Below are 20078 nucleotides of genomic sequence, written 5' to 3'. Positions count from 1 at the left end.
TGGACGCAATCTTTGAAAGACCTATCTCTTCCTCGTATTCGAAGGAACTTCCATTTTTCCTATACTGTTCGCGAAAATTCCTCTGAGTATCTAATATAGTAAAATTACAGAAAAAATAATGGTACCTTAAATAAACTTTCAAGACTTTCACGACCATCAAATTATCACGTTCGTAATGTTTCGCAAAATTTTCAAGAAAATTTCACCTTAAACAAGTACCAGAGTGATCGGAAACTATACAGCGATTCAATTGCTTGAAAATTTTCAAGAGAGAGTATCGAATGCCCATTATTACTCCTGTATCATCACTCAATAATAAAACGTGTATTTCGATCACGTTTCAATTGATTTTGAATTTCAATAACTACTTGGTGAACCAGGAATCGGATATCGTGGGATACGTTAAAAGTGTTGCATTAAAATCATCGACAATTATTTCACTGATATCTATTTTCATTAGAGATTTGGGAGAACCCAAAAATGTCGAGCCCTGGATTGCTGAGAATTCCAAGAACCTAAATCACGTTTTGGAACTGGAAATCTGAAACCATGCTGGTAGTTAACAAAGTTACAGTAGATTCTTGTTATATTGCCACGTGAACAATTTAATCTTCACACAGAATTTCAAGCACTTCTATCTTCCTTCCTCCTTCCAAATAAGAGCTTGAAAGTTTGAAAAATTTTCCACACCCACAGCTCCCTTCGTGGCAATATAAAGAGAGTCTACTATAATTCCAAACTAGAGTTTGAGTCCTCGAAATCCTCGGGAATCCTGATAATAATTATTAGAAAAATTCTATAATCACTATTCAGAATTGAATAAAATAGTGAAAATATTGTGGGAATAGATTTTAATGTAACACCTGTTGAATCACAACACGCGTTCTTTTAATTAAGGATAAAACTGAGGGGGTGTTGAAGAGGCAAAAAGGGGAGAAAAGAGAAGGAAAATCAGAAACGGTTTCGTTAGTTTTCTATGGAATAGAAACGATTCTATTCCCTTTCTATCGTTTCGATCGCCTCGCTCGTAGGTTTCCTCTTGAAATTCACAGAGAAGGATGAAATAAACCGAGTCGATTCTTCTGACGACGACGATGACGAAAATGATGAGAACAAACGCATTCCTGTCGATCTTCTTTCCCTTATCATATATATTTTCTTCTTATTTCTCATCGATCTTGCCTGACGGATCAGTTCAATACGCGATCCCACGTAACGCGCACTCTTAAGAAGTTCCTATTTTTTTTTTTTTTTCTTTTCCCTTTTCCCTTTCTTCTGATACCTCTTTATTTCTCTTTGTGTCTCTTTCTCTCTGTTCGCGTCGTCGTGATATCCATTGAACGGGGAACGGTTGATTAGGGTGTTGCAGGTGACGTGATCGCCATCAGGGGCGCTGGTGGCAACGCGACAGGTATGTGATAGTATTTACACTGGGGTCGCATGCATGCACCCTTTACTGCGTCCCTGCACACGGTTACGCGATTCTCGATCACCTCCACGTTTCCTGAAACAAAATTAAAAAATAAAGTCAGCTATGTTCTAAAGACACTGGTGTATACCAAACATCGAACTTGGATTTTCTGACAAATCTTAAATTTCTTGAGTATCTGAGTGACCAAATTTCAAATGTGAGATTCCTAGAAAATTTTTAATTTTTCAGCTTCCCGACTACCCAGTAAATTCTTCATTATCCTGGGTGTCACCTGAATAAATGGGTACCCGGATATTCATGATACCGGTGCTAAAGAAACACCTCTAGAAAAATTGGAACTTGTTTAATTATAGACTCACCGTCACTGAGATGGATAAACTTGCAGGCGGGACGGTTGCACACTTGTCGATTAAAATCTTGGCACACCGGGAGGGTGTCCAGTAACTGAAAGAAAATGTGTCGAACAATTTTACAACAGATACTTCCACGGCTCGGTATTATATAAGAGAAGGAAAAAAAAAACTTTTCAATGGTATCTCACCTCGCATACACTCGCAAATGCACACACTATTATTTTTTTTTTTTTTTTTTTTTTTCTATTTAAACAGACGCGCGTCCACACACGCACACTGTGGGCACAGATGGAATCAATAATCTTTCTCTCAATCACACATACGTATTTTGAGAATCATTGGACACGCGCATTCAAACTCAATTTCAATATTAGAGCACATTCATGATTTGTACAGGGTGTTTAAGAGAAAGGGTTCAAGGGTAAGGGCGAATGGTACTTATGAAAACTTTTGTAATTTTTCTTCTTTCGAGAAAATCTAATTAAAACCTTCATCTGTTCTCATTTACATAAACACCTCTTCATGAATGATTTAAAAAATTTCTTTCAATCGATAGGCAGTTAATTTTTCAAAAATCCTATAAAAAATGTTAGAGAAGGAGATCAGGAGAAATAAAGAAATTAATTCAGAAATTATGATAAGATATACTGGATAATTTGAAAATTATTTCACCCACTGAAATTTAATATATGTAAAGAAAATGATAAATTTTTTTTCTCCATTTCACGAGTACTATTTGCCATTTAACTCGAGGACCATTTCTTCTTAAACACCCTGTATATTACATGCTCTAAAATGTCAGACCGTATACGAATATTAATAGCTACTGGTGCATGAATAATCGACCGTGATCACGAAATTCTATCTATACTCAGAGATCAATTAACTAACTATCGGGCGATCAGAACGGTCGATTATCCATGGCACACGAAATTAAAAGGGAAAATTTGCAGTAGAACTTTTTCTATTCAAAGGTATGATTCCCTTTGCGACACGTTACACTCTAATGTATCATCGTATTCGCTCGATAAAAGGTGAAAAACAAGACGATCGGTTATTGCTTTCACCGCGATCGTTTCATTTTAATACTTTTATATCGTATCACTTTCTAGCTCGGTCTATAATCATCGTAACTCGTTTCTTTCGGTCAGCATGCCCAACATATTGTATGCAAGGAGCGTGCCTATAAACACAAGGATCTAAACGATTCGCAAATTTCTTATTTGATCGAAAACAGAAAAAAAGAAAGAAAATTATAATTGTCATCTGAGAAAATATTTTTCTTGAAGCTGCGTTAGAAAAAAAAAAAGAAAATTAACAGAAGAAAACGGAAAGGAATTTTGATGAATTTGCGAATCGAGAGTGGAGTGCCCTCTTCTCGACGGGCCATTCAGCACGATGGACTAAACTAAGATTTTTATGAGTAACAGAAAAGGGAAATTATCGTTTCCGCTGTTTACAGTCACTGAACACGGGGTGACGTGACAAAAAACCTGGCTGTCGTGATGAAACGCAATAATTCTATATGTAACTGATGTATGTACAATTTCTAGGAACGAAGGAAAAACTAGTTGTCCCATTTTTTTCTTTCTTTGTCGTTATTTCCCTAAGTTCGGCGGACGAATTTCCCGGGAACAGAGAGCGAAAAATTGGAAAGAAAAGAGCAGATTAAAATTGCAGAAATATCAATTGTAATCGAGAGGGGAACGGAGAAAGAATCAATTGAAGCGAGAATCTCTACCGGGCTAACACAATTATCATTTCTATTCGTTCCTTTGCTCGTGAAAAGAAAAAAAGAAAAAAAAGAAAAAGAAAATTAAAGCATGTACGCACGCACGCACATACACACGCGCATACGCATACGCACACAGAAGCACACGTGTACATTCGTATCTACGAGAGAAAAAGAAAAGAAAATTATAGATTCACGTCCGGAGTGGGGGGTATTATCGCGCTTATACAAATGCAACGAAATAGAGAATCGAAACGGCAACTCTTATCGGTGAACTAATGTCGTGTTAGCAAGAATACGTTAAATTGAAAGCGTTAACAACCTACCAGGTAGAGTATTAAAACGAGGAAGACAGAGAAAGGAATGTAAAGTTACGTATACGTGATTGTACAGGATGTTTCAGAAATGAAAATTTTAGCACAAGTTCCATTTACTCATAAATTTTGAATGGATTCAATTTTCTTCCTCTGATAATTGTAAATAATTCATCGTTTACCATGTGCAGACTTTGGCAAGTACAGTTTGTTGAATGATTGATTTGAAAATTCAATTAATTTCTAATTATTATTGATGAGTTATTAATTACTATCATATAATACAAGGTGCAGCAAAATTTTTAAATGACATCTCTTATTAATATTTATACTTGAAAATTTAAATAAATATTTTTTTGTCATTTCAATAATTTGAATTTACTAATTACATAAAATTTGTCACTTGATGGAAAATCAAAGTTTATTACTTATTACTCATTTGTGCCTCGAATTTTGAAGCATCCTGTATAAATGGAACTAAGGGAGATCCGATAGTCTACTGAAAATTCAAACGAGTATTTTCCAAAGTCTATCAGCAAGATCAATTTTCAAGCTTGATTACTGCTTTCTGAACCACCCAGTACGATAGAAAGAACCAAAAAAATACCGTTACGCGTAAAAATATGGCATAGGCTCACCAATGAAAGCGTGCGTAATAATTAAAAAAAAAAAAAAAAGAAAAAAACAACAAAAGTATAAGAAGAATAAGAAGACACGAAAGAATGGAATAAATATTGAATTAAATGTCTCCTCTCTGCCAAGCGATCGCTGATCGAGTCTCTCGTGCGTTGATGCGACAACCAGTTTGTAGGACAGCGATAAAAATGAATGGAAATCAACGATTATGAACAACCTTTTACGCGAGAAGTAACAGCTATATGATGAATATAGACAAATTAATAAATAGTCAATAATGGTGAAATAAATTAAAAAAAAGAAACAAAAAGAAAAAAAAAATAGGTAATAGCTATAATAATCTTAGCAATTGCGAGAATTCGCTACAAACACAGTCTGGTCATGCAAATAATGGCCCGGGAGAAGGGGGGTGTATTTTTTTTTTTTTTTTTTATTTGGTTCGTTCTGCTTGGGTGATCTACACAATGAAAGAAAATTACGATACTCAGTCTCAAAGGAACGATAGTGTGATAAAAAAATATTGTTCATTCACCCCCTCCTCGTCACCCAAGCAATTCGTAAGCTGCCAAAAGGCGACTCGAAAGGACCATCCAATTGGTGTTTGGTTCGCGTGCGTCAATTACCAGATTAAGACACACACATCCACTCACTACTGAAGTTATGAAAGAGAAACAGAAAGATTTAACCCATTGACCAGCGTGGCAAAGGTCCCGTAAGATTCTCTAATTAAAAATCATGAAATATTCCAAGGGAACGATATTGACCGATGCTTCAGTGATCAAGGTGTTAAATTTGAACATGGTACGCCAGCGAACCAAACCGTCTATGGACGAAAAGTGAGCGGTTATTGGCATTCGTATAAAAAATATGGAAAATGGGATGTCGTAAAAGCTATCAAATTAATAATATTCTACTGCAAATAAGTTCAACACTAGGTCAACTGCGACTCCGCAACCATAACAACAGAGCTGATTATGAAGGGGGAAGATTGACGAAAAGGGAGAGAAATGAATAAAGGTCTATTCGATTTCGAAGAGAGAGATAGAGAAGTCGAAAGCTTTCTTTGTCAAATGCGTGTTATGCGTTAGAAGAATTACGATTACGACGAAACAAAAATATATATCCGTAGACGCGAATCTCTGTCTCGTGTGTTTGCATTTTATATAATAGCTTTCGTCACCGATCAGCCTGCTCGATTGATGCTTCTCGGGTTAACGAGTAGGTACACCCACGGGCAAAAGTAGGGCAATCACCCCACTCCTTATAGCACCGAGAATGATAGGCTTTCCTTAAGAAAAAAAAGATAATTTAAAGGAAGAAGGGTTCACCCTTCAATATAATAGTTTTAGGTTTTAAAACACAATTCCCCTACATTGCCATTTTTCTTAGGAGAGACTACCATGCTAGGTACTGTACAATTTGGTGCAATGTAGATTTCTTTTAGCTAAAGATAAAAGCAGAAGGAATACCTTCTCGGTATTTGTTTTTGATTTTAAGAGAAAAAAGCTGACATTTGGACGTAAGTTCTAGAGGCGTAATTAACTACTCTTGATAAGCGATTGCCCGGGGCGAGATCGTTGCGCGAGGAGCATCGAGTTGAGCTGGCCTGCGTTAGAAGCTTTCTATACAAGCGACAGAGGATTTCCGTGTTGAAATTTTGCCACAGCGATAAATGAAAAATTAATCTCGAGTGTCCAGACAGCAGGAGGAAATAAAGAAGTGTTGCACGTTATAATTGAAATGAAAGATCACGCCATTGTCGTTAAATTTGTAATGAAATTTGTAATTGAAAGCGTGTTTTTCTAATGTTGGACATTTAAGTTTGATAGAATATTCACTCCCGATGTATGATATTTAAACATGCGTCACATGTGTACTTCTTCTACGATTGATACACTGAAAGGTAATAGAAAATGCGTGAAACGAAGGATGCAATAGAGAAGAGATAAAGAATAATTCAAGTACTAAAGCGTTTTAGAATTAAAAAATAAGAGTACTTGCTTGTTAGATGCTATTGCGTTAAACGTAATTTGTTTATCCAAATTTGTAATAAACGTACAAGGAAAGGATCAAGACAATGGCATGATAAGTATTAATGATACGTATGTATAATAATGTATGCAAATGTATTACGTACCGTGGGACCTGAATTTTTAATTAAAAATTAGTTTAAAGTGGACTAAACAAATATATAAAAGATCATATTAAAATGATTAAAAATAAAGCAATTGAAATTTTACCTTCGAATAAGTATTAAAGATGAAAATTTGCAAGATAAAAAAAACAGTGAATGCCCACTAATTAACTCTTAAATTAATAATATTCCAAGGCTTCTAAGCCCATCAAATAAAATTTCTAACACTATTAAATCACAATTTTGATCCCACAGTACAGTCACACACAATATACACACGTGTCTACAGAACATGGTAGATCGTTTGTAGCAAGATCATACTAATTACTAAAATAAACAAGCGTGCATCTCTTTCTTCGTGAACAGGTTTCTTTGAAACGGTGACGACAACGCTTTCCAGGGAGCATAATAATAATAACCATGATGATAAATGACAATAGTAATAGTAGGTACTAATAATAATGTAATATGCTATATAATAATAATAGCGAGAATAAATAGTAATAACATACAACAATAATTATCATTATTACCAATGTAATAATAATCAACAAACACCAGATAAAAGGCAGTGGTTATTCGCAGTTATAGTTGCGGTGAGCAGTCGTGAGGGAAATGTTCCCAAAAAGCTACGTGTTAGCCAAAGTTACCGAAGGTTCGGGTCTACGTTGGATAAATCATTCAATCGTTCTTAACAAAACATACTAACCCTTCCATTACATCTACAGTGAAATAGCGAGGATTAAATGAAAATTAGACTAAAAATTTCATACGTGTACAGTTCCTGGCATAGATGCACCATAGCGAAAGGGTTAATATTTCAATCGACCTCCAACGCATCCTTTCCCCCTGTTAACCTTGAAGGTTAGCAGGATTATAATTTCGGGCTTGCATCAAAGCACCATGACGATTTCATCGTTACAAAAAAAAAAAAAAAAAAAATAAATAAATAAATAAAAAAGAGTCAACAATTCGTGGCTACCAGGCAAACTCGTCACCGATGTAACCAGCAAAGAAAAAAATATTTAAAAAAAAATAGTATGTATTCCTTTACACCACAGAAGTAAAAAAAAATAATACCACACACAAGGTACCCGTCCCCGATCGAACGGGGACAAGTTTCTAAAAAAGAGGTGACCAACACACAGGCACATAGCCACGCATGCATCCTCGAAAACTCGTTTCACCTGTTCAATCAAGCGTCTGGCGCTTCTAATGCAGACCCGAGTGACTGGGTAAAAAACTGGTTACAATAATAAGTCTACCTGTCCGCAGCTGTCTGTGTAGACGACACAGTGAGCGTTTTGGGGGACCACTTGGGCCCCGACAGTGGCTAAGGCTGCTAAGGCGATCCACATGCAGCAAACGAGGCAGTGTTCGGTATGGTTTTTTTTTTTTTTTTTTTTTTCATTATTATCATTATTTATTATTATTATTTAAATTTTCATTTATTTCAAATAGTTGTATTATTTTATTTAATTTTTTGTTTGTTTAGTCGTTCGTTACCAGCCGGTCGAATTCGGTGGAGAAAGCACCAAAATCAAAAGTGAAGCACGCCAAACGTGCCCTCCGATCACCCAGGTACATATAGGAGAAAAGAATTTGAGTATGTTGTAGGTAGTTGGTATTGTTGTTGTTGTTGTTGTTTTTTAATTCACCGTTGTCGTCGCATTGTTCGTTGAAAGGTGTCCACAGTATATATATATATATAATTTTTTTTTTTTTTCAATAATGGTGCATTATTTTGTTTGTTCGTTTCGGTACATAATATGTGTATCAAAGATGATCGCAGGAGAAATGGGAGCGCGATGAAGATGAGTTTGTAGGGTGAATAATTTTTGTTATCGTTGTTCATGTACCAGGGTGTACGAATATATAAAAAATCATCGCGGTTGTTATTGTTGTTGTATTGATGAGCGATGAGCGGACACGGAGACGAGAATGCAGCGACGGTGCACATATAATACCAAGCCAGCGTTCGAATGTGTGTGTTTGTATGTGTGAAATCACGACCGGAAGTGAAGAAATACGAAGCATAAAATTAGGTCGATATTTTTTTTTTTTTTCCATGTTTACGGTGTTGACAGATGAACGCAAGTATAACGTGTGGAAAAGAAAATAAAAAGAATGGAACGAAGAAGGAGGTACCAGGCAAAATGATAAGATAAGGATAATGATTACAATCGCCACATGAACATAAATCGTAAGGATAATTCGGGGTAAGTTTCGGTGGTCGTGGCGAACGTTTCGGAAGAGATCGAGTCGGTGTGAGTGAACCGGAAGTGAAAGCGTTGACGGATCGGAATCAAACAGTATGCATGGTAATTGTTTTCAGTCGAAAGACGTGCGGCGGATATCCAGGCGAGCGCAAGCATGAAACAGAAAATTTAAAGAGAAGATTATAAACGGTCACGCGAGTCAACGTGCATGTGATTTTCAATTGTACGTGGACTACGTAATCATTCTCTTCGTCCCTGTATGAATTAGGTTGCTGCAAATAAAAGATCTCGTACCATTTAATCAACTACCCCTGAATCGATTTCAAGCTTTGTTCGTATTGAAAATTATTACACAGGATGATTCAAAATTGATGACTATATTATGACTCTAAATTATTTATTTTAAGACCACTTTGAGTACTTGTAAATTTATTTCCAATTAATAAAACCACTTCTAACACCTAACTTGGCGTTACTTTTCTTTCTTAAATCGACCATATCATCTGCAACAACCTAATCTCGAAACCAAAATGAATAAAAGAAATAATATTAGCTACATCTATAAGTTCTTCATTCCTCAAGAACTGTAACAATCTCGTTCTCGTCTGCTCAAGCTTTCGTCGTGTGAAATGTGTACGATAAGGGTGTAACGTGTGTGTACGGTAAGACATGCGGTGTTCATATTTTGGTGGAAAACTGTTAAAACCCCCGCGTTTTGAAAGAACAGAATCGTAAGTACAAGTACGAAATTAAAAAGAGAGAGTGCAAGAAAAAGACATAGAAAAAACAGCGATGAGAGGATAGCAGAGAAACATATTTTTATTTCGTTCGTACAATGATAGAGCGTGAAAGATATACAAAAGAAGAAGAAGAAGAAGAAGAGGGTACGATAGGCTGAAGCGGTAATCTTAATAACAATTAATCTACGAAACGCGTTCCGTGTGTGCAAGCGGATCTTCCAATGAAATTTAAAAGAAAAAAAAAAAAAAAAAAAAAAGAAAGAAAGAATTAATTGTAAAAAGGTGTAGGCGCAGCTATACAACAGAGAAGCAGTTCGATCGTGTGATCTACACAACGGATACTAAAAAAGTTCCTTATACTTGAAACAACAACAACAGGTACCAGTGAATATGAATAATCGAGAAAGCTCGGTGGTGCTTGAAGCTTGCGTATGCGACAAAATAAAGTGCTACTGCGATACTTACATCGGAAAGAGTGCTTCACATCGGTTTCTATACGGACGCAGGTGTATATAGACAGAACAGAACCGTACTACTCATAGTGAATAATAATTTTTCTTTTCTTTTCTAAAAAAAATCATCTTATAATCAACGAGGAAATCATTTTCTTTTTTCTATCACGGTTCTGTCCATTCATATCCACCGGGATCGTTCGTCACACACGTTGGACACACGTTTTAAATGGTGCTGGCCATTCGAGTGCAGGTTCCGGGGCTTAATTTTACTCCCTCTGTCCGGTATACACGTACACAGATATTATCATATTTTTTTTTTTTCTTTTCTCTCTCTATTCGTGTGTGTGTGTCTTACGAAAAAAACGTAACGAAACATCGATAAGCCGCGTTCGGAAACATTTTTCCTGTAGGCTCTTCCCATTCGCTCGACGGGACACGGTTGATATCACTGATTGTATTCACCTTTTTATCGTCATATCTTTTTTTCTTTTTTATCTCTCTGCGTAGCACTCTTCTCGCCTTTGAATCGCAAGGCAATTTTTTTGTAAAGCGATCGAAACAGGTGAGGAGGCCTCGGCGCAGTATTATATATATATATATAAATAGTACGTGTGAAGATTTGATGCGATCAAAAGCGTGGATTATTCTTTTCTTTTTTATATATATAGAGGTAATATATATATATGTATAAATATATAGATAGATACATATAAATATGTACTATAATATGCATGTACAGGCTCTGTTTCGGTGACACTTTCCTTTGGCTAGCCTTTTTAGACACCGAGACACGACTCGTGTTTGCAAAGGCCTATCTTCGTGTGCCAAGCAATTACAAAACAATTCAAATACGTAAACGCGCGACTCTTTTACGCAGGCGATATAGCTGGCGAAATAATACATAATCGAAGCTGAATAAGAAGCTGACTGAACGCTGGGTATAACAGCTACCCGACCCATTGAACATCCTTCGAATTCATTTTTTCGATGGAAGAATTCTTTTGATCTGATTTTTATTTTCATGGATGTTCAACGAGTCGAAGAACCGAGGCTTGGTTCGAAGAAGGTCAATTTTCATTATTTTGCACATGTACACTTTCGATATCGAACTACAAAAATATATTTGGCTGATGGAAACTTGCGTTTTCTTAACCCTCGAACGGCGGACCATGGAGAGAGCCTCAATTTTAATTTAATTTTCTATGAAATTTTTCCGTTTAAAAATGATTATATTCTAGTATATGTTTTGTAAGTCAGGGTCGCGATTGACCCAGATTCCGATGGTCGAGGGTTAATACAACCGTGTTACTAATATAATTACCATCGCTGAATATTCCACTAAACTCTAATCGCTTTAAGTTAAATGGTTTACTTGGATTGTATTAAACTTTGATCATTCTAATTTAACAGCAGAATAACCGAACTCGTGTTAAATTATAGAAATTACCAAGTTCGTCGAAACTTATTACTGAGCCAAAATATGGAAACTGAAATTTTCATAATTGATTAAGAAACATCGATTTCACTATTGATCTACTTGCTGGATAAAAACATTTGTTAAATGTACAATATCATCGACCTTCTTCGCAGAAATTATTAGTAAACACGTAAGAGAGGAGATGGGATGTCTAATGTGGCGATTGTTGGTAAAATCATTGGACGAGGAATGATGGATATTGACACGACGAGATATACAGTTAATAATACCTAAATATCACTCCGTGCCTCCGAATTTCGCAACTAAAGCGCAGGAGAAGCTGTGGTAGAGACGAAAAATGTTGAAAATACATATACAGTCCACTCCACTCGACTTCATCGTTTTAAACGTATCCCCTTTATACATTTCAAACAAACGTTCCTAACGAAACGATATCCTTAACGAAAAAAAAAAAGAAAAGAAAAGAAAAGAAGGAAAAATACTTCAATGATCAGTCGTTGGAAAAGAAATTTCACAAGAAACGTTCAATGAAATCCTTGAAACCTGGAAAAACATTCAAAACGATGAAGCGACAAATGGGATATCCTGTATAATACATAATCTTACGGTCAAAAGACACGAGAAAGAGGTAGAATAGAAAATAGAAGAAAACAGATAGCGAGTCGTACGCTCGTTCTTATGGCGTTCGTCGTAATAAAAAAGCGGCTAACATCTACAAGGTTTTAGAAATGACCGTGTGCTTGGCGTCGGCTAGGTGCGCGTCTTATTTCCAACAAAATGTAACAAAAATAATTGTACAAAATCAAAGTAACGGGTTCACGAAAATTGCTAAAAAAAAAAAAAGAAAGAAAATGAAAATTATAACATCATCGTTGTTGACAATTATTTCGATTCAATGACTGAAAAGAAAAGAAAAATATTAATAAAAAACATAGATAAATATTTTTAAAAAAGTTACGATACAAGCACCAAGTCGAACAGATTGTCGAAAGGATATTAAAAACAAGGGAAGCAGGAAGCGAGGCTAAAAATTGTGAGCAATAATTTGCGTAATATATATATGTATATACAATCACGTGTATATATTATATATATTACTCTGTTTGAATATATATATATCGCTATATCATATATATTACAAAGGATTAGCAAGTTCGTTTGGGAAGTTTTCATTTCAATAGAAAGAGATGAAATAAGAAGCATTAATAAAACAAATATTCATGCATTTCTCAAGCATTATTATTACAAATACTGGCTGACTCCTTGACAAACCCCGTGAGCGTGCACGCGCAAAAAAACGCATTCGGGACCTCGAAGACTCATTTGCATCATCGTTCCATTTCATTCGTTCTCTCAGTTACTAAAACAGCGTCTCTTTTCTTTCTCTCTTTTTAAGTCGACAGCGCAGACTACACACGGCTAATTATTAATTTCATATAAATATATATATATATATATATTCAATAATAATAATAATAATATATATATATTTATGCAATGTAATGTAATGTATGTATCACTAACTATATCGGTACTGTTTAATTCGTTCATTATTTTTTATCTTCTTCGAATATTGGAAAATGGACGACGTGTTCTATTTCTTTCAGGGTGAATCTCATCGTCTCGCGGGTACCCAATACCATAGACACCGTGCAACACGCGTGTACGATGCGAATTTTATCATCGGTATGGAAAATGATAAACGTGTCCTACACGTTTGTAATTTTTCTTTAAAAAAAAAAAGAAAAAAGAAGAAGAAGAAGAGAACAGTTCTGTAATGTTTTAGGCCAACACGCGAGGTTGCACGACATCCGTACACAACACTAATAATACGTACGATTTACGTTTATCTTTCATTTTTCATCGTATTTTAAATATAAATATAATTATCATGTAGGCATATTAAACGTAGGTGCTCTCTTAACGTATCTCTCTCTCTTTCTTTCTCTCTCTCTCTCTCGTGTTACTCCATCGTGTACTATGGTACACGTGGATCGTTTCGTGTACAACGGTGTACGAGTGCGGGGGGAAGGCACTTCCGCTGTTTTTCGATCGATGCCGTACGGAAAACGCAGGACTGCATGTTCTTTTGGTGGAATTTTCACGTTCGAGCCCGATCGAGTAAACCTACTCGGACCGACGTTCTCGAAGAAGTGCTAGTTCTTAATGATTTCATTTAAGGATTCACCTAATTTTGGTTAACAAACCTGGACTCGAAGGCGTTCAGATGAACGTTCCTAGAAGAGGAGAAAATTTCCCAACGAAAATGAAGATGCAGTTCCAGGGTTCCGATGGGAATCTAAGAGAAAAAACCAGCCACCCTCTCGATAGTGTACGTACATGTGTGAACAATGGAACCGAGGAATGATGAATTCGTCAGTTCGGTGTATGTATGTGTGGCTCCTCAGAAACGCTTATAACATGTGTGTGTCTGTTGTACTCCAGGAGGCCATTCGAAGTAATTTACCAACCGTATATGTTAAAACGTGTGTGTATGTGTGTATGAATGCGACAATTTACCCTACCGAGGAACCTCTATCTTCAGTACGAGATTAAAAGGCAATCGCTCCGTAAATGTCTATGCAAATTCTGTCGCTATGGAAGACGGTATTTCCCGTGAACAACGTTAAAAAATAAGGAAACCACGTGCTCGACGTTTTGTGCGTGTCCGGACACCACCCAGCTGTGCCGTGTGTGATTATGTGTGTGTTTCGCGATTCGGATGAGGAGGCTGCCTTTCAATCTCGCCTTTGCCTCTGATAAATCTTTCCTAAGTTTCTATGGTGTTCTTTCTCATCACTGTACGTACCAGTGAACGATAATGCGTGGGTGTACAGTGTCGAACAAAGTAGCTTTAAAAAAAAAAAAAAATAGCACCATAGAAGGCTTTATTACTCGCACGTTAATGGAGAAAATTATATTTAATATATTAAATTTGAATGATTATAAATTATATTAATTTTGTTCCAAATTTATATGGCGAGTGATGGAGCCTTCTATATTGCCAGTTTCTTTAGGGAAGTATACTATGCTCGGTACTGTACACATACGCGTATTCAAGCGACAAGCACACACACATCAACACATGTGTAAATATATTTATATATATATGTATATAGGTATGTATAGTAGTTATAATACATTTAAATATAATATACGTGTACACGTGTTATTCTTCTTCATTGTTAGCTACTATTATTCAAATCACTGGCACACACGTGTACGGTTACGCAGAACGTAAAGATTATTCCTAACTTTTTTCTTATCTTACAGCTTCGTACATTTATCGCTCCCGGGGACATATCTTCCGTCTCGCTCGCTTCGTAGTACACAAATATTCGTTACTTTAAGACGCATATGTGTATATATATCTTTATGTATGCCTGTGTATTATCTTGAAGGTTTATTGTGCGATTGTATGCCGTTTAATTAGTGAACTCTTTTCGTTCTGGTATTCGTTTTCATTTTTTGGAGGGGAACGTTTCTCCGTCTTCCATCTTCCTCTCTCCTCTCTGATCTTGTTTTAAAATGCATTATTTTATTATTTTTTTTTTCTCTTTCTTTTATCGTCTGTTCTCGTTCCGTTTCATTTCTCTTTTTTTCCGGTTAAATGCGTAAGCTCATGTATCGCAATTGACAAGGTTCACTGCATGTGCAATAAACTCCCCCGAATTGAATCCTTGTAGGACAATTATAGGATACCTCTATCTTTCACACGCTATTACATATTATAGATAAATAAATATATATATATATATATATAAATGTTTATGGAGGTTCTCGTACGTGTATGTATGTATATATTCGTGTGTACGTATGTGGTTACGTACAGGGCGTGGCAAAAGGGGCTGATTCTATATCCAAGATGCAAGTCCAAATTATAGAACGAATCTTTCAAATTAATTTTCTTAATTATAAATTGAAAACTAGTTAAAAAACAACATTGAAACATATATTATATAACTACATATATTTAGAGTTTTAAAAACTTTCAAATAAAATAAAATAAAATTGTTAAAAGTACGTATTATTCTAATTATATCCTAATTATAATGAAAAATTAATAATTTTACAATATAAGTCATATTTCCATAATTTTTACTCGTTTTTCAGGTTGCACTGCTTTTGGAACACCCTGTACCGTGTATATCTATGTATACATACATAGTACTAGGAGGCTATAGCCCCTACACTACAATTTATGCGTGTACCGTTCATTGTACGAATTAAGAGGCCGAACAAACGATGACGTTTATCTTCACTTTTTTTTTTAACATCATCATCGATGTGCAAGGTGTTCATAGGAAACATACGTTACAGTTTAGCTAGTCTCTAAAACTAAGGAGGAAAGGGCAGAGATCGAAAAACGTTATCGGATTAAAAATTAACGACACCGCGTGTGTGTGCGCGATGTCAAAACGAGAAGAGAAGCCTCCGGACGATATAAAACACATTTAAAAAGTGTCAATCTCGTAAAAAGTATTAAACCTTCTATCTTTCTCTGACCCCTTCCATCGGTGTCTCTTTAAGAGTAGCCTACGTTAAATGATAAAAATTAAAATCTAACAAAAGAAAAAAGAAAACGATAAACGAACAATAAGCGAATAAAATAAAATGGACTATGTGTGCGCGCACTGTACCGTATAACTTCTATATTTATACAACAAGATACCGACTAAGAATGGACTTAAACGACTGACCAAGACAATAGAAACTCTATGATTAGTAGGCAAGTACGTGACTTAGGCCGAGAATCGTTTCCGTCCATCTTAACACAGGGAACAAACGAAGAAATTTCAATAAACAGGCCGACAAAACTTTCGGAAGGAACGATTTCTTCTTTTCGTTTCTCGACGACATTATAACAATCAGAATAAACATCCGAAACAAAGGTAAAACACGGTCGCGGGATTGCGATAGAAATTTCAACAAACTTAAAATGATTATCGTCAACCGGCGGTGACGAGATAAAATTTTCTACAACCTAAGGAAAGAAAAACGTGGTAGAGGAAAATTAGTTGAAGAAAAGAAAATAACAGCGATCGAAATGTAATTCCCGATCGTTTGTGCAGCGCGAAACGAATATTCGTCTGTTGATATAACAGAAAGAAGGGCACATCAAATCGAGAGTGTATGCTCGATCGAATTATTGTCGCAACGAAAGGATAAAACGAGGAAAATTCAATGGTTTCTGGGTAGTTATACATCCTTCGTTAGATTAGGTTCGAAACGCTCCAAGTGGAATCGGGTTCAATAAGGCACTGTTCACCGACAATGTCTGACTAGAAAACGAATCTATTTTCGAAACTCTTGTATGCTTGTATGCCTGCTTGTTAATCTCCCCCCTCTTTTTCTTTTTTAATTTCAATCTTTCGTTTCTCAAATCCCGTTCACTAGACACTTCCTCTTTCGTGGACAGGAACGCGGCGCCCGTCTCGTTCATCGCGAACAATTCCTAGCATCATTAAAACGCTACTTCTCGGCGAAAGAAATTCGATGAAGTAATCGAAGAAAGTAACACATCGAAGCGTCGGAACGTATCGCTGAACAAGCGACGGGGGGGGGCAGGAAAAGAACGACGCGCAACGTTCACGAATCGAAAGAGAGAACGTAGAACAGCCAGAAGAAGGAACCAGAACGCTCTCGATGATGGGAGGGGTGCCTTTGGCGAGCCTCCCCCCATCAACAGGGCAATGTTTCGTTTACGAGGTTTTCATTTTTTTATACGGTTGCATGATCACCCCAGAACTGACCGGAATGGCGACCTGAGGTTGCGCGGCGATCGTGGCCGCGTTAGGAATCTGCGGTATCTGTGGGACACCCGGTACCCCGGCGGTGGCGACTCCACCGGGAACACTGGCAACACCTGGCAGCACCGTGTATGGGTTCTGTACGTAAGGGCTGCCCTGCACGGCAGCTGCGGCCGCTGCGGCAGCGGCAGCGCCAGGAACGGTCGGTATCGAGGCGTAAGGATTCGGCAGGATGTTTTGTCTCATCAGGGAATAAGGATTAATCGGGGTGCCGGCCGGTGGCCGGGAGTATGCCAAGATTCCAGCGGACAACGGTGACGTCAATGCGCCAGGAATACCGGCCAGGTTCGGGATCACCTGTCTGGGGGTAGTTGCCGTTGCTTGTAATCCAGCCACCGCCGGGTTACCTGCCCCGGCAGGATTCACCAGGGCCTGCTTGTTCAGAGCAACACCTGTGTAATTCAGAGCTGTTAGCTGATTGATACCGTACGACTGGGACGCCTGAGACAGTTTGATGGCCTTCGCGTAGTTCTTCTGGGCCATCTCTTTAGCAAGGGCGGCTGGGTCTAGGTGAGCAGGCAGACCAGACGCCATGCCCAGGCTGTTCAGCATGTTCAAGCTAGCCATGTTCGAAGCGTTATAGTTCGACATCGATGCCATGTTGGTGATCGATGGATGGTTCGTCATGGAGGCCATGGAAGCCATCGAGGCCATCGAGGCCATATTTACTACACCTGGCATCGAGGTCATACCTGCGACCGAAGTTAACGGGCTCATTGCGGACTGCACGCTAGCACCTGACAATGCCAATTGATTAGCTATCGATTGCTGATGTTGCTGTTGCTGCTGTTGTAACTGTTGCTGGTGCTGCTGCTGGGCCTGCTGTTGGGCCTGTTGGTGAGCCTGTTGATGGGCCTGTTGTTGGGCCTGTTGTTGGGCCTGCTGTTGGGCCTGCTGCTGTTGCTGTTGAGCCTGTTGCTGTTGATGCTGCTGTTGCTGCGAGATCGTCGAAGGACTCGAGTGATTCAATTCGGGGGAATTATGCGTATTTTCGGCTTCGTGATTCTGAGTTGCATTCGACTGCTTGTTAGAGCCGTTATTATTGTTACTGTTACTTTCGCCAGTCGGAGGTGGTGGCGGCGGGTTGTTGCAGGGATCCATCAGCACGCCATTGTTGGCGTCGGCGCAGTTATTCACTGTCGCGCCGCCGGTTCCCTGAGAGGAGGAGGAGGACTGAACCACCACCGCGTGGTGGTTGCTTTGCACGTTCGAGGGTTGCACGACCGATTGGTTAGAGGTTTGGGTGGGTAGGGGTGGTGTTCCAGTGTACTCACATGACACAGGCACGAACGGCTGCTGCAGCTGCATTAACTGTTGATAGGTCGTCGCGCCGGTTGGCTGATAGACCGGCATGCCGGACTTGTCGCACGCCGGTCGTTTATACGGAACCATTCCTGGGAAGGCCTGTAAAACAGAATAACAACAATTTAGAATCGTCAGGACCGCTTATAATCGTTTTCATAAAGAGGCTTTGAAAACGCGTCAGCTTTGATTTCTTTCTTCCATGAAAAATGAAAGAGAGAAATATTTTTGCTAGTCTCGGCTTCTATACAGGGTGTTTCTAAAGAGAAAATCGAAAAATCTTTTACAATTCTCCAATCAGCCACTGTGTCTTTGAAATTGACTATGAGATTTCTGAGGATCACGTATAGAGAATAAATTATTAACAGTGATTAGCAGTTTCTTCAGGATTTAAGTAGATCTGATTATCAAGAAACATCTAGAGTTATTAAATAAATATTCACACGTGATCTTCTGTGACTCCCTGATCAGCTGTTGCCTCAATCAAGAAATATCCCAGTTCTTGTATCTCAAAAATAAAACTTCCAATTAGAAAATGATTCAAGATTTTTCAATTCCCCTCAACGTGAACAATTCACTGTTTCGAAACAGTCTGTATACGAAAAGGTAGTTCGAGGTTGAAACGCGAATTAAACGATTAGCTGAATGAGATGCGTGTTCTTCATCGTTTCACTTTAATGAAATGAATGTAACTTGATAAACGTATAGAATGAAAAATATTGCATGAATTAATGATTCATTGCTTAGATTCGGCACTTACAAAGTTCTCGTAGTAGAACGATCCGACAGACTTCATGTCCATCTGCAACAAAGATAAGGATCGGTTTCAACTAGTTTCAAGGAGTAGGTTACGAGTTGCGTCTATATAGTTGGACTTTCATAGGACACGATATGGGGACAACGAGGGATAATTAGACGGTCAATTATGTTTAGGGTGAAAGATGATTACGACAAAACTAGGTCATAGTAGTGGTACCAATAATAGTAACAGTTAATAATTAGTGGTAGCTGGTGGTGGTAACAGTGATAATAGTAGTGTGTCAAAGTTGTGCCGATGACGCAGCTGGCGGCGACGTTCCCAAACGAAGACGTTCGTCGTTGTACAACAAATTCGTTTCATTTCTCATTTTCGTCTGTGCTGTTTCGCTAAATAATAACAACATCCCTGTTCCTATTTATTTAATCAGCGCGTCAGAAAGACCAGCCATACTTATCGTGGATGACCGTGAGAAAGAGAAAACCGTGGCTCCTGTTTTGTACTTGAAAATGAAATTTAGTTGAAGATATATGGGAAAGAAATTTTTCTTTTCATTCGATGAAAGAAAAAAAAAAAAAAGAGTAAAGAAATCGTGTTAGACGTCCGTGATGATCACCGCGACTTGTGTGTATATTAAAGTACAGACAATATAGAAAAAACCACGCGATTAATAAAATAATAAAAAACGTTTCGTGGCAGCAGTGAGCAAAGTGACGGTAAGAACAGACATTATTAATTAATCGGTTTGGCAAATAG

At 37.6% G+C, this 20078-nt stretch overlaps 1 protein-coding gene and 1 long non-coding RNA gene across 12 annotated transcripts in view; one reads left to right on the top strand and one right to left on the bottom strand.

The window, feature by feature from the left end:
• Positions 1-1364: 1364 nt before the first annotated feature.
• Positions 1365-20078, bottom strand: part of LOC117605080 (protein muscleblind) — a 215735-nt gene continuing 197021 nt past the window's right edge. For 10 of the 11 annotated variants that reach the window (XM_034325942.2, XM_034325935.2, XM_034325937.2 and 7 more), the window contains 2 exons: positions 19326-19367; positions 13400-18667 (listed from right to left, as the gene is read on the bottom strand). In XM_034325942.2, coding sequence (XP_034181833.1) covers positions 17156-18667; positions 19326-19367 — 1554 coding nt within the window. In that variant the 3' untranslated portion in view covers positions 13400-17155. Of the gene's footprint in view, positions 1505-1791; positions 1877-13399; positions 18668-19325; positions 19368-20078 lie in introns of those variants that run through there. The other variant, XR_013062152.1, reaches the window with a different exon arrangement.
• On the top strand, positions 7875-8820 carry LOC143305295 (uncharacterized). The gene is made up of 3 exons (XR_013062157.1): positions 7875-7981; positions 8097-8182; positions 8689-8820. It is a non-coding gene; the product is annotated as an uncharacterized LOC143305295 (long non-coding RNA).

This window comes from Osmia lignaria, chromosome 5 (genome assembly GCF_051020975.1).
Source record: "Osmia lignaria lignaria isolate PbOS001 chromosome 5, iyOsmLign1, whole genome shotgun sequence".
Taxonomy (NCBI): Eukaryota; Metazoa; Arthropoda; class Insecta; order Hymenoptera; family Megachilidae; genus Osmia; species Osmia lignaria.
Note: the sequence above shows the minus strand (reverse complement) of the source record. Positions and strands in the feature narration are given on the sequence as shown.